The 14,593-nt window shown below is 44.4% G+C and overlaps 1 protein-coding gene across 2 annotated transcripts in view; it reads left to right on the forward strand.

Annotated features, from left to right (window-relative positions):
• Positions 1-8,326: 8,326 nt before the first annotated feature.
• SLAIN2 (SLAIN motif family member 2) overlaps positions 8,327-14,593 on the forward strand; it is a 54,194-nt gene continuing 47,927 nt past the window's right edge. Inside the window, exon 1 of one of the 2 annotated variants that reach the window (XM_045532976.1) lies at positions 8,327-9,114. In XM_045532976.1, the coding sequence (XP_045388932.1) occupies positions 8,726-9,114 (389 nt within the window). In that variant the 5' untranslated portion in view covers positions 8,327-8,725. The remainder of the gene's footprint in view (positions 9,115-14,593) is intronic. The other variant, XM_045532975.1, reaches the window with a different exon arrangement.

Genomic DNA, 14,593 nt, shown 5'->3' on the forward strand with positions numbered 1-14,593 from the left:
TGAGACTAAGCATTTAGAAACGTACAGCAATTTTCTGTCTGTTGAATCTAATAAGAAAAATTTTATTTTTTCAACTTTGTATATCTTTTCAAATTTAATTTTTCTTGGAATTCATTTTTAGCATATTTTACAAAACTAATCATTCTTCTATAGATTGGAAATAAAAATATGAAAACTAGTCCGTACCACAGACAGTTTTAGAAGTCCTGTTTTAGTATAAAGCTATCATTTAGCATGAAGTCATCTATTATTTTACTATTACTCTTGAGTGGTTACTGAGCGTTACACGGTAGGGTAGGATTATAGGTTATTTACTAAATATGCTAGACTCATTGACTGTTATGTATTTATTGAGAACTCAAAATATTTGAGGTACCTGATGAAGTTGATGTGCCTCTCTGCCCATATCCCTTTTGGAAATATTACAGAATTTGGCTCACTTCTGCCCCTGGCCTCAGCTTGTTGCACCATGGTGGGCTAATATTAGTTAGTCTAAGAATATGTGAGTCTGATATTATGTCACCCAAGAATCTGGAATTGGGACATGAGAGACTGAGTGATTAGGTCACAGCAAGCACACGAACTGAAATGTCAACAGTTGTTACAACACCAACCAAAAGCCACACGTAAGCTGATGTTAGGAAGGGAACACAGGAGTCATGAGTAAGCAGAGAATGAGGGGAGGTGGAACAAATGGCAAACAGGCCAGAAGCGGAGAGCGGGATCCTGTCAACATGTAAATCAGGTCCTGTCACTCACAGGCTCAGAATCCTGCCCTGTCTTCTTTTCTCACTCAGAGTAAAGCCAGTCTTTGCAGCTGCCTACAGGTCCTATAGAATCTTCCCTCCGTCTCTCTGACTTCATCTCCCACAACTCTCCCCGACATTCATTCCAGCCTAGTCATCCCTTGTTTTTCCTTGAAGCCAGCCACATTACTGCCTCAGGGCCTTTGCACTTGCTATTCTGCATGGTATGCTCTTCCTGTTTCCAGCAGGGGTGGCTCCCACGCCTCCAGAGCTTTGCTCAAAGTTGTCTTCTCAGCAAGGCACTCCCCAAGCACCCTGTTTAACTGGAATCCTTCCCCCTGCCCACACTCCCTGTCCCTGTCCCTGATTTCTTTTTCTCCATAGCACTGTTTCTCTGCCCTTCCCTCTGTTCCCTCTTTCCCCATTTGGTTACCAATTTTATTGATTTTGGGTTTATCTTTCCATAGTTTCTTTTTACAAATATTAATATAAGCATACATGTACATATTTTCATATCCCTTCTTGCTTCTTACACTAAAGGCAGCCTATTATAAGCACCATTCTGAACTAGTCACCCTGGAGCTATACAGAGATTGCATTCTTTCTTGTTCGTATCGCCCACATGGCACTTCTCACATACTGCTTTGTACATACTCTGTGTACATCTCATCTCCCTAAATGGACAATACGCTGCTGCAGATTGAGGAACACATTCCTTGTGATTTTTCTCATCTCTGGTCCCCACTGGTGTACCTTGAACTAGGAATGAATGCCTGAATGAATAAATACAACAGGTTGCTCCAGCACGTGGCAGTGCCCTGTATAAAAGTGTCTGTTTAGATTTATGTCTCGCCATAGCACCCCACAACAAATCCTAGGTGGACAAAAGAGAGTTAAATATAAAAAAGGTAAAAAAATTCTAACAAAATAAGAAGTGATATTTATTATCCGTTTGGAGATCAGTGGAAGGACTTGTCCGAACCTTGTGACTTTAGACTGACCCAATAAGAGTGAGCCTGGAGCCCTCCAGCACACCATTTTGGACCTCTCAAGTAAGTCCTGCCTATGTTCTCGCATGGTACCGATCCTGGCTGGTGGCCTTTGAGGGTGTGATTAAATGTTCTTGCCCAAATCTAAGGCTCCAGTGTCCAGCCCATTGCTACAGTGACGTGAAAAAATCTGGCAACTATAATACTGTGCTCAGGAAGAACATCAGCTTCTATGTGGAGGTGGTGGCCTTTTGACTGAGCGTAGGAGGAGTTGTTTGTTCTGTGTTCATATGCGCTGCCTGGACTGAGCAGGCTACACCTACTCTTGGACGGCACCTTGTGCAACATTATGAGGTAGCTCTGAATGCATCAGAGGAGGAGAAATAGAAAGATGTCTCTTTTACCTTGCCTGGTGGAGAGGTTGGGGAAACTCATTGCCTCCCGTGTAGCCTGCAATCCCATCGCTGAAAGCAATACACACTTTCCAGCTCTCCTGAAGTATGCACATACCCTCTCCCTGCACAGCAAAATTTTGGTGGTTTGCTCATGAGCTGTCTACAAACGATACTACATCATGATTTGGGTCCAATATTCAAGGACTCAGAAGATGCTCAAGCAGAACTTCTAACTGATGCATATGACTCAAGGTTGACTAAATACTAACTATGGCTGACTGGCAGGTCTTCAGGCCTTCCTGATCAACTGACCTGGGCTGCAAAAACAGGCAGCAGAAAAAGCTCAATATTTGAGTATCATGGTGGTAGGAAAGAGGAAACGAGTCCTCCAATGATGTTGGTAGACATCCATGCCAGCACAGCAGCTCTGCTGGAATTGTGGTCTGCCACTTCACGTGTTGGTTCCCCATCTGAGGTAAACCATACCCACTGACAACAGGGAACCACTTGTCCCATACTACTCATCTCTTCCCACCCTGCCCAACACCTTGCCCTCATTTCTCCAGAGCAGAGTGCAGGTGTAAGATGAAGGCTATCTGGTTTCCAGGAACTATGGGGAGATAGAATCTGTTTACACAACGGTGGACTCTTCTGCATTAGGGAGCTTTGCAGATTGGGCCCTAGTCCAGTAGATCTGGTTACCAATTTGTCTCAATGCTTGAAACCCACAACCCTGCCAGGCAACAGAATCCCTGACCCTTTGAATGCAATTGTCCCTCCCACACACCCTGCTAGAAAGGGCATGGAAACAAGGGTTGCAACTGCCTGCAACCAGTTAGTTTTGGTATTCATCAAGAATCACCCTCTCCATCTAGTGTTGAACCCAGTGCTCCTTGCTCTCATCAGTTTCCCTAGCTCTATACTTTGGCTTTTGATGTCTGCTTCTAGTCTTCCTTATGTTAGGACCCATTCACATTTTTCTTCTCTGGTATCTAGGCCTAGGACTCTTGCCACTAAATTCTGAATCTTAAATCTTCTTGCTTTCTTGATTGTTTGTGGTATTACTGCCCTGGGTAAGAGACTCCTTCCACTAATTTCTGTCCCATAAAACTGCGGTCCCCAATCTTCGGGCTGTGGCTTGGTACCGGTCGGTGGCCTGTTAGGAACCAGGCCATGCATCACCCCCAACCCCATCTGTGGAAAAATTGCCTTTCATGAAACGTAGGAACCTGGCTGCACACGAGGAGGTGAGTGGTGGGTGAGCGCTTCATCTGTATTTATAGCCGCTGCTTCCTGTGGCTCACATCATTGAGTAAGCTCTGCCTCCCCACCTCCTGCCCCTGCCCCCAAGGTGGTGGAAAATTGTCTTCCATGAAACTGCTCTCTGGTGCCAAAAAGGTTGGGGACTGCTGCAGTAAAACCCCTACAAACTGGGCTAGCTCACCAGCCTTTTCAATGAGAAGCTCAGATGCTGAAGCTTCATTTTAGCAAACTGCTGACTGGTAGGTCTTCTACCCACTTCTCAAGTACCTGGAGTCCTGCCCAGGTAAATGGCTCACTAGCAAGTCTTTTGAGCAAGAGATAGAGGAATTGCCTCCCTCTCTGAGGAAATGATTGTTGCAATGTGTTAGGTTCTAGAGGTGCTGAGACATCCAAACTGGCACACTTGCTCTTAGAGCAAGAGGATTGAGTTGTTGAGTATCACAAAGACAATGACTCCAGTTCTCAACATTGTCCCCCAATCCTCACCCCAGGTGATAGCTGACTGAGGTATCAAATCCTCGGCCCCCTTTTTTTCTGTTCCCACAATTTCAATTCAGAATGTCTTATATACCTAACCTTTAAGGTCCCTTGGATTCCTTCCAAAAGTTGCATTGTGCCAAGACAGTGAAGACGAGGCCCCTTGATAGACCAGAGGGATGTACACCTGGAGGAAGGATGCCGGTGAGGAACAGATAGATGAGAGACGACAAGTAGGAAATGACTGGCTGAGTGTGTACCCATGAACATAAAATGGATGTATTGGATAGTAAATGTTTTGTCAAAGAATTTGAGCATTTTTTTAAGCAAATGCAAATTTTTCGTTAAGTGTCTAGCAATTTCTAAACTACTTTTGGGGATGTGCTCATTCATACACCCCCTCCTTGATTTAGGATTTTAGGACTGCTAAATACCTTTAAGCCATTGAGTAAGAGTTTTTCACTCTAAATACTTTTAGTGGTTTGTAATATTTTCCACTTTGTCAGGAGTTTCACTAAGAGCTAACATGCAAGTAGGAGCAAGTTAAAAAGGGCCACACCTGCTTAGAAAAGAAGCAGCTCCTTTATCCAGCAGCAAAGCAAGCTTATCATAAAAGACAATGCCTGGAAAAGTAGTTGGGATAATTGTGATGCATACTTCAGACACCTACTAGCTCTCCTCCTTGTATCTACACAAGGGAGTCACTTTTAGAGTAATTTTTTAAAAAACATGCTTTAACCTTTCTGAGTCACCAGCAAAGACAGAGTATTGTAGTTAACCTGAAACAGGAAGATCCTGGCAATGTTTAGGATACAAAGGAAATATTCTTGTCCTCATAATTCTCAGTGAGAACCTAAGACTCTTAGCCTCAGCAATTCTTAAGGGCTGTTGGCACTCAGGAGGTGGAGAATGACCTAGTTTTGAAGATGACATATATAGAATGACATGTTGCTCTTTCAGAAGAGGAAAATATAATTTAAAAAAAATCAACCATTCAAAATAATTAGGAATTTCTACTCTAATGATTTGGGACATAACATATTTATCTGAAATTCTCTTTTAGGAGGCTTCACTTCACCTAAATGCATTATTCATTCACTCAACAAACATTTATTGAGCACCTACCATGCACTAGGCACCAGGCATATAATTGTTCTCAGGCAGTTGACATCCTACTAAGGAGAGATAAGAAAGAAAGAAAAAAAAGAAAGAAGGAAGGAAGGAAGATGTGTCTGAAGAATGAAACAGTTAAGAGGATGCAGAATGACAGGGATGCTATTTTACGGAGGACAGTCATAATGAGGACAGTGAACTTAGCCAATATTTGAGCAAAACCCTGAACAAAGTGATGGACTCAGTCAGGTGGCAACGTGGAGGAAGAATAGATCCTAGGTAGAAGGGAACAGCAATGTGAAGTTCCTAAAGTAGAAACATGCTTGGCTTGTTTCAAGAACATCAGAAAGGCCCGTGTGGCTGGCATAGAGTGAGGGAGGGGAGGAGTGGTAGTTAATGAGATACTTGCAGAAGTTGCCAAGTATCTAGAGTCCTATAGGCCAAGGAAAAAACTCTGAAGTATGTTGGAGGATTCCAAGCAGGGGAGTAACCTGATGTGACTCACACAAAGGATGATCTGGTTGCTGTGTACACAACAGACTTTAACCAATAGAGCGGAATTGCTCACTAAGAGAGCACCACAGTAATCTAGACAAGAGAAGACGGCAACTTGAACTGGAGTTGTAGCAGTGGAGGTGCTGGGATGTAATCAGACATATTTTGTTTTTTTTGTTTTTTTTTTTTTTGAGATAGAGTGTCACTTTGTTGCCCTGGCTAGAGTGAGTGCCGTGGCGTCAGCCTAGCTCACAGCAACCTCAAACTCCTGGGCTTAAGCGATCCTCCTGCCTCAGCCTCCCGAGTAGCTGGGACTACAGGCATGCGCCACCAGGCCCGGCTAATTTTTTTCTATATATATTTTTAGTTGTCCAAATAATTTCTTTCTATTTTTAGTAGAGACAGGGTCTCGCTCTTGCTCAGGCTGGTCTCGAACTCCCGACCTTGAGTGATCCACCCGCCTCAGCCTCCCAGAGTGCTAGGATTACAGGCCTGAGCCACCACGCCCGGCCATCAGACATATTTTGAATGCAGAGCCAGGATATCCTGCTCCAAGATTGAGTTTTTTGGGCGAAAGGAAGTGAGGATTATCCTAAAATTTTTTGGCCTGAGCATCTGGAATAAAAAAGCTACCATTTACTGAAATGGTGAAGACTACAAAGCAAGCATATTTAAGGGTGTGTGTATGTGTGTGTAGCGTGTATGTGTTTGTATGAATCAAAAGTTGTTTTGGACAAGAAACCCATTAAACATCCAAGTGCCTGATGGTACCTGCCACACAGTAGACACTCAATATTTATTGAGTGAAAAATATTAAGATACAAAGTAAAGCAACTGGGTAACAAAAATCCAAGTATATGTACTATGAACTTATATATATATATATGTCTACGTTGTTTACATTTATGTTTTGCAACTGTAGAATTCATCAGAATCCTTTGCTTTTTGGTACTGGATGAGATATTGGAGATCATTCAATTCAGACGTTCTGAAGAAAGTTAAGGACCAGAGATTAAGGTCAAGCACCTCATTCATGGTAAAGCCAGAACCTGCCATCAAGCCTTCTGATTCTCAGCTCATTGTCCCACTTTACACCAAGCTCTCCTTGCCCCATGGAACATTACTGTTAACTTCATAGCATCGAGTGAATTATTCTTTTCAAGCGAACATATTTGAAGAGATCTCCTTACAGAAACTGGCTAGATGGAATCTATTTCACAAACCAGTAAATGCAGGTGAAAACTGCTATGTATGAAGCAGTCATGAGTTTAACCCTCTCATGTCAAGTTCAGTCATGTCAGAAACAGCAAGGATATTTAGAAGTGCATTATATAAATAATACATATATTACTAGATAACTATTGTATGTTAGCAAACAAAGACGTCTTTTAACTAGGTCTGCATAGCTAGGAAAATGCAGTTAGCCAGCTAACTTTGAACATACTCAATGTGTTTTTTGCTATGAATAAAACTCTACCTGGTCCTTGGCCTGTCAGAACTTAGATTCTGTCAATAATTAACTTTCAACAAACCCAGTATTAAATGTCCACTGTGTCAGACACCATGCTAGCCACGATAAGCAAAAATGAATGCTTCTTTTTAATCAGGTAAACAGACAAAAACAAACAAAAAAGAATTCTCAGAACAAAAATGCAATTTTAAAAAAGACTTAAAATTTGATCAGGTAATGCTACAGGAAGCAGAATAACTAGATCTTTGTGGAATTGTCAGGAAGAGGTTTCCTGGATGGCTGTGTATGGGTTTTAAGAAAAGGAATCGGATTTGACAGGTAGGACATTACAGGCAAGGAAAACACAGAACTGAAAAGTTAAAGGGAAGAAGCAAGTAAATGCTGTCATCTGCGTCCACACCCAGGTGTGGCAGGACTGGATCCGCGTTAGCTAAGGGTGGGGGCGGCAGTTTAAGGAAGGAAAGCTGCAGACAAGCCAAGTGGTTCACAGTCCACATCTGAGGAGCAGGCAATGTGATCCAAACAAACCATTTAAGTTTTGTTTGGTTTCGCTGCCACTAGTACACACGGATTTTGACATTCCTACATCTTTCAGCATTCTTCCGTCTCTGTCAAAGCGTTTAAGTACTCTTAACGCACAAGTTTTTAAAAAGTCAAGACATACTCTGAGAAAGTTTTCCTGAAGCAAATGAAGAGTATGCGTTAACGGAGAAAGGCAGGAGAGGGGCGGTTTTCTATCCTCCGCTTCTGTGCCAGCGTGCTGTAAACATTGTCAGGAACACCAGGTTTTATACCAGGTCTTGTTTTTGCTTTTGTTTTGAGGCAGGGTCTCGCTGCGTTGCCCCGTCACCACGGCGCCCGCAACCTCGCACTCCTGGGCTCGAGCGATCCTCCCGCCGCAGCCTCCGGGGCGGCCGGGCCCACGGGCGCGCGCCCCAGCGTCCGGCCCATTTTTCTATTTTTAAGTGCTCAGCAAGTGTCTGGCCCCACAGGAAGCACTCAACACATGATGATGATTATTTCGACCTTCGACCTCTCATAACTGTCTGAAATTCGGGTTTCTCGTTTTCAGAGGGTCCCCGAGGCTCCCGCCGCGCCGACGATCGCGGGCATCGATTCGACCTTCGCGGAACGGAGTAAACCTTGTCTCCGCGGGCCCGGCTCAGCGCTCGCCCGAGAGCGGCGGGAGCTGCGGAAGGAGCGGCCCGCGGGTGCCAGGCGCGGTGTCTGGCGGTGGCGGACACACCGCACGCCCTTCGCCCGAGACCCAGCGGCGGGGCCGGGGAGAGCTCGGGCCGCGGCCCACCCCACCCGCGGCGAGCCGCCCAAGCCGCCCAAGCCGCCCAGGCCGAAGTCCCGCCTCCGCAGCCAATCGGACACGCCCCTTCCGGCAGAGGCCCCACCCCTCGCGCGCACGGCGCGGCCCCGCCCCGCCACGAGCTCGGCGTCCGGTCTCCTCAGCGCTCGCCGGCGGCCGCGTCCGCCCCCGACGCTCTGAGGTCACCGACGGGGCCGGCCTGCGGGGGGCGGAGGGACGGAGGGAAGATGGCGGCAGGGGCCGGATATTGGCGCCGCCTCCCCCAATCCCGGAGCCGGCGCAGATGAGGCGGCTCGGCTGGGGCCAGCGGCGCTTTGGAAGCCGAGCCGGGGGGACCCTGGCGGTGGGGCCTGGCCCTGCTGGATGCCGGCGCCTCGGCTAGAGTGAGCGGCGGCGGCGGCGACGCCTCTTTCCTCGGGCTCTTCCCCTGTAGCCGAGAGTGCGAGCGGGAGGCCGGGATGGAGGACGTTAACTCCAACGTGAACGCGGACCAGGAGGTGCGGAAGCTGCAGGAGCTGGTGAAGAAGCTGGAGAAGCAGAACGAACAGCTGAGGAGCCGCTCGGGGGCCGTGCAGGGCGCGGGCTCCCTCGGGCCCGGCAGCCCGGTTCGGGCCGGCGCGTCCGCTCCCTCCTCCGGCGCGGCGTCCCCGCGGGGCTTCCCCTTGGGCCTGGGCGCCAAGTCGGGCTGCGGGGCCGGGGCGGGCCCGAGGCGCACGAGCAGCGAGGAGCTGCGGGACGCCACCTCCCTGCTGGCGGCGGGCGAGGGCGGCTTGCTGGACGAGGTGGAGCCGCTGCGGCCCGACGAGCTGGAGCGCCTGTCAGGCTGGGAGGAGGAGGAGGAGAGCTGGTGAGCGCGGGGCGCCGGCCGGGGCCGGGCCTGGGGGCGGGGAGCGTCTTCGCGGGGGCCCCGTGGTGGGACCTCGCTTTGTGTAGCCGGGTCCGCGCTCTGGCGGAAACCCGGGGTTGCTTGCTCGGGCTGTGGGAAGGTCCGCTGGAGTTGGGGAGCCGAGGCGTGCGCAGGGCAAGGGCGTGTAGCCCGTTCTCCTCTGGGTGCTGGAGCCTCTGGGGGTCTCGGGGTTGGCACGGCCTGCGAGGGGCTGCTGGCCGTGGGGGGAGTCGGAGGTGGGAAACTGCCTTGTAGGAAGGGATCCTGCTTTGTGTGCAATACCGGCTTTCGGAGGGTGGCCTGGGCATTTTGGGTGTCGCAGGGGTCTGCTTGGTGAGGTCCCACCGGGTGCCCGGGGCAGACCACGGTCGTCTGCGTCTACGCAGCGGTCAGTGTTTCGGACCGACGTGAGACGGGTGCGTTTCCGGCGGGGATGGGGAGACCGTGTGAATCAGCACTCACTCCCCTTTGGGTAGTGGGTAAAGCTTGCTTTGTGCGGAGAGGGCAGAGGCTGGTGCTGCTTTGTGTGAAGAGTCCAGGGTGGTACGAGAGCCCTGGATCTTGTTTTTTGGACAGGAATTGGGTCTGGCATTTTTCGGAGCTGTGAAGTGACAGTTATCACTTCCATCTTTCATGTCCGCGTCATCCTAGGGGCAGAGAAAAAGAGGCTTATGTAAAAATCTAAACCAAAACTGTGTTGTGATAAGCCACTTCTTGATGAAATTGTGACCTACACCTTAATATCACTTTCATAAACGGGAAGGACACGGGAGGCTTTTCTCTTCATTTTATTGCTTACCTGATGAAGGTGTCCCAGGGAAATTCTCTTAATTCATCCTTTTTAAAGTTTTAACTTTTAGTTAATATGTCTCTACTTTGTTGAAATTGAATCTTCTAATGTGGTGAAATCGAAATCCTTCATAGACTGTGGTATTGGAAGGCTGGAACTTTGCGATGTTCTGAAGCAGTTAAGTGCTTTGCCTGGATTCAGGCCCTGGCTTTGCCACTTGCAAGCTATATGACCTTGGGCAAGTTACCCTGACCTAAACTTTATTCCTCTATTTGATGGAGAAAATAATAGTTTGTACCTTTATAGAGTTGTGAAGATTGAGATCATCCATGTAGGCACTTAGCACTGGGTCTGACATACAGTAAACTCTCTAAAACTAGGTGCTATTACTCTTAAGCTTGGTTATTTAAATCTAGAAACATTTAGTGAGTTCTTACATGATGTGGTGGGAGATTCTAAAGATTCTCAAGTGTTGATCCGTGTTCATAAGGCAGTTACAGTCTTGTTGAGAGCTAACTTTTATGCAGTTAAATAAACTAGGATGTATACAGTGAATTGCCAAAAGAGTGGTAGAACAAAAAGTACTAACAGTGGTCGAAAACTGAGAAGAAAATAATAGCCCAAAGTAGTTGGGACAAACTTTAAGGAGGAGGTGGTTTTGGAGGCCCGGGCTAGGGAAAGAGTGGGAAGGACATTTTATGCTCTGACAACTACAAGAGCAAAGTCAGAGGTATTTGTAATAACCAATTAGGAATATTTGAATGGCAGAAGTACTCTTGAATGTATGATGTCAAGCCTTTATTTTACTACCGAGTGATACCAAACATTATTAGAGCTGACTATGGTAGTGACAGCTTTTCATGTAAGTGTGAAATCACGTCCTCCCAAAGGAATCCTCGGTATGTGTGCACTTTAAAAGAACCCAGAATCATCTAAATATTGTCACATGCCTCTTCCAAATAATGATAATGATGATGGTAATAGGATTAGCTGCACTCATAAGCCCATTTTAGATTATGTATTATTAGAACACATTGACTCCACTTGGAGAAGCTGATGAAGTCTTTAGCTGCTTTGGTTTCTGAGCATAGGCTTTGTTAAGGTAAAGCAAGCCTTAGATGCTATTTCAGGAGTTTGTTTTAACCAGATGAGTCCTGCTTACTGCTTTGATCCTGGCTTCATATATTGATATTATAGATACCCTACACTTTTTCTGAAAAGGTTTGTGTGAATCAAAAGTTGGATAAATCATATTTAAAATGCTTTTGGGTATAAGTTGAAGGGATGGATGTCAGTGGCAGGAAGATTCATATCAAGAGTTATTTCTTAGCAGGCTAAAAATCTACCTCCTGTAACTTCTACCTGTTGTATTTTCATTTTCATCTAAAGGAATGTTTTCCCCCAAGTGTGCATATCACAAACTGCTAGTCCTAAATATGTCAAAGGTGGAAGAATAATAGTGAGTTCTGGGGTCAAATAAATGTGGGGAAAACTGGGTTCAACAAAAATAAACAGGCTTCTTTAATACTGACTTCTTTGAGATGCTCATGTGAACCGAACATAGTAAATCTCTAAGGCGTATGGTTTGTTTCTGAGATTTGAGCTCCCAAGGAACTAGTATCTTACAGAACACACACTGTTTTTTTTGGACCCAGCTTCATGATAAGAAATAAATTTTCCATCATGACCTAGTACACACATGTATATGAATAACTGAAACAAAAGTTTTGTAAACCTATGGTTACTTTTACTACAAGTAAAACTCTAATGATCTAATATTTTCTATTCTGTTCTATTTCGTTAGAAAAAAAATGCTGGTTACCACCTACTAAGCTGGTTTTGTGACCTGTTAATGGATTGTAACTCTGTTTGAAAAACACTGTTCTAGAATAACTCAGAAAAGTCGATGGACAGGAACTAACATTGTGCATCATGGTGTGTCAGGCTGTCCCAGGCAGCTTATAAATATTTTTGCATTTAATTTCTATGCATTTATGAGTTAGATGTCATTTTCTAGGTAAGGAAACTTAATCTCTATATAAGCATCAGATAACATACAGTAAATGATGGCATCAGGATTTGAATCCAGGTCTTTATACATCAAAGCCTATGCTGTTCCATCTATATTTTGCTTTTTTCAAGTATAATCCCTTTCTCACACGAATGGCCCCTTCATATATTTGAAGACTACTGTCATGTCTCTGCCGACCTCTTCTCCCCACCACGTACTCTGAGCATTCTCTTCTCTTTTCCAGAGTAAATAATCCCAATTTATTTAATAATTTCATAAATAATGTCATTCTCTGGTCCTTTGACCATGGTTGTTTTTTTCGTAGCTCCAATTGCTCATTGTCATTACACAGGTACCCAGAACTGTGCTCAGCATTTTAGATGATGCATGACCACACAGAGTATGGTGGGTATATCTTGCTTGAGCTAAATTCTGTTATTTTTTTAACCAAATACTTTGTTAGCAATTTCAACTTCTGTTACTTGTGCTTAATATCAGCCAGGAATGTTGACTTCTCCAAATTTTTTTTTTTTTTTTTTGAGACAGAGTCTCGCTCTGTTGCCCGGGCTAGAGTGAGTGCCGTGGTGTCAGCCTAGCTCACAGCAACCTCAAACTCCTGGGCTTAAGCGATCCTCCTGCCTCAGCCTCCCGAGTAGCTGGGACTACAGGCATGCGCCACCATGCCCAGCTAATTTTTTGTATATATATTTTTAGTTGTCCAGATAATTTTTATTTCTATTTTTAGTAGAGACGGAGTCTCGCTCAGGCTGGTCTCGAACTCCTGACCTCGAGCGATCCGCCCGCCTCGGCCTCCCAGAGTGCTAGGATTACAGGCCTGAGCCACTGCGCCTGGCCTTCTCCAAATTTTTTAATACATAAGATGTTTAATACATAAGATGTTACATGAGTCTTCCTAACCTTGTTTTTGTGTAGTGAGTATTTTTAGCTTAATTGTAAGGCTTTTAAATTTCATTTTGTTAGTCTTGACTTAGGCATTTAATATTATCTATTCTTTCTGATTTTTTTGGTCATCTTTATATTTGGTAGGCATACATGCTAGGTCTTCATTCAAATTATTGATAAAAATAATTAAATTGACAGAATAAATTACTCTGAAGTATACAACTCAACTAGGCTCCCTCTAGGTTAACGTCAATCCGTTAACAAACACGTTACGGCAGTTCAATAACTACTAGTTCCACCTGTTACCGTCAGGCCTATATGACATTTTGTCTGGATATTGTGAAAGATTTTGCCAAATGCCTTGCTGTAATTAAGCTTTACTGTTCCTATAGGACTCTAACCTGCAACGAAGTAAACCTGTTAAAATAGAAATTGCAGTTAATTTGGTTTGACTTGTTCATGGTGAGTCTTCTGGCTTGCATGTAATCACTTTTTCCTTTCCTAACTTCACAACATTCTGTTCAGTCCAGTTTTGAATTTTGTAAGGAGTCAGTTTGGTCTGGAATTTATTATCCAGGCTTTTGATCTTGCCCTTGTTTGCCATGGTATTTCAAACCAACAGTGATTCAGTGATAAAATTTCTATTCTTTTCCATCATTCAGAGGGGTGAGCTTAAACCCATGTCAAGGTATATTCTGGCTTAACTAGATCAATTTTCTCTTACATTTATGAGGAGATTTTAAACTTAGACTAATTTCTCATCAATAATTTTGTTGATAAATTTTCCCAATTGAGAGATAGGTAGGTATGTTGTTTTTACTGTGTTTTTTTACTCATGGCTCTTCACTTCTGAGCCTTAATTTATTACATGAGCTCTTTATGTGTGCTTTTTTTAGAGGATGGTTAGTAAAATATGCTTGTAATTTAATTTGATGAGCCTAGGTTAATAAAGCAGTTTAATTTGCACATCTGAATAGTTTGGCATTCTTTCACTGATTAACATCTCGGGAAGTTTTGTTTTCTAGACTCTTATATACCAAGGAGATGTTATTTTAAAGTAATGTGGTTGATGTATGTTGTGTACGTGTGTTTTAGATGAATCAGAAATTATACAACCAGATGAATGTTCTACTCCCATCTTAGCAGTGGTTTTTCAGTGATTCTAACCTGGCTTTAAATTTTTTTCATTAATGAAACAAATTCTTAGAACCCCTGCATGCAGCACAATGTTTGAACACCGAGCACATGATAATGCAAGTTCTTGCTTTCTTAAAAAGTGGAATTTGGCTGAGAAGGGCCCCATGGCTGGTAAAATATGTTACAATCACTATTGTTTTAGCATGTTTTATTTACCAAGTTTTGTGTAAGGCATTTTATATCTGTTGAATAATTTAATGTTTTACGTTGTAGTTATTGTTATCCTCCTCTTTTTATTGTGGTAAAATATGTATAACATAAAATTTACCATGTTAATCATTAAGTGTTCAGTTCAGTGGCATTAAGTATGTTCACGTTGTGCAGTCGTCACCACCATTCATCTCTAGAACTTTTTCATCTTCCTCAGTTGAAACTCTGTATCCATTAAACAACTCCCTGTTCCCATGGTACCCAGCCAGGGCAACCACCAGTCTACTTTCTGTCTCTATGAATTTGACTACTCCAGGTACCTCACATAAGTGGAGTCATACAATATTTGCTTTTTTGTGTCAGGCTTATTTCATTTAGCATTATTTCTT

Source organism: Lemur catta, chromosome 19 (assembly GCF_020740605.2).
Source record: "Lemur catta isolate mLemCat1 chromosome 19, mLemCat1.pri, whole genome shotgun sequence".
Classification (NCBI taxonomy): Eukaryota; Metazoa; Chordata; class Mammalia; order Primates; family Lemuridae; genus Lemur; species Lemur catta.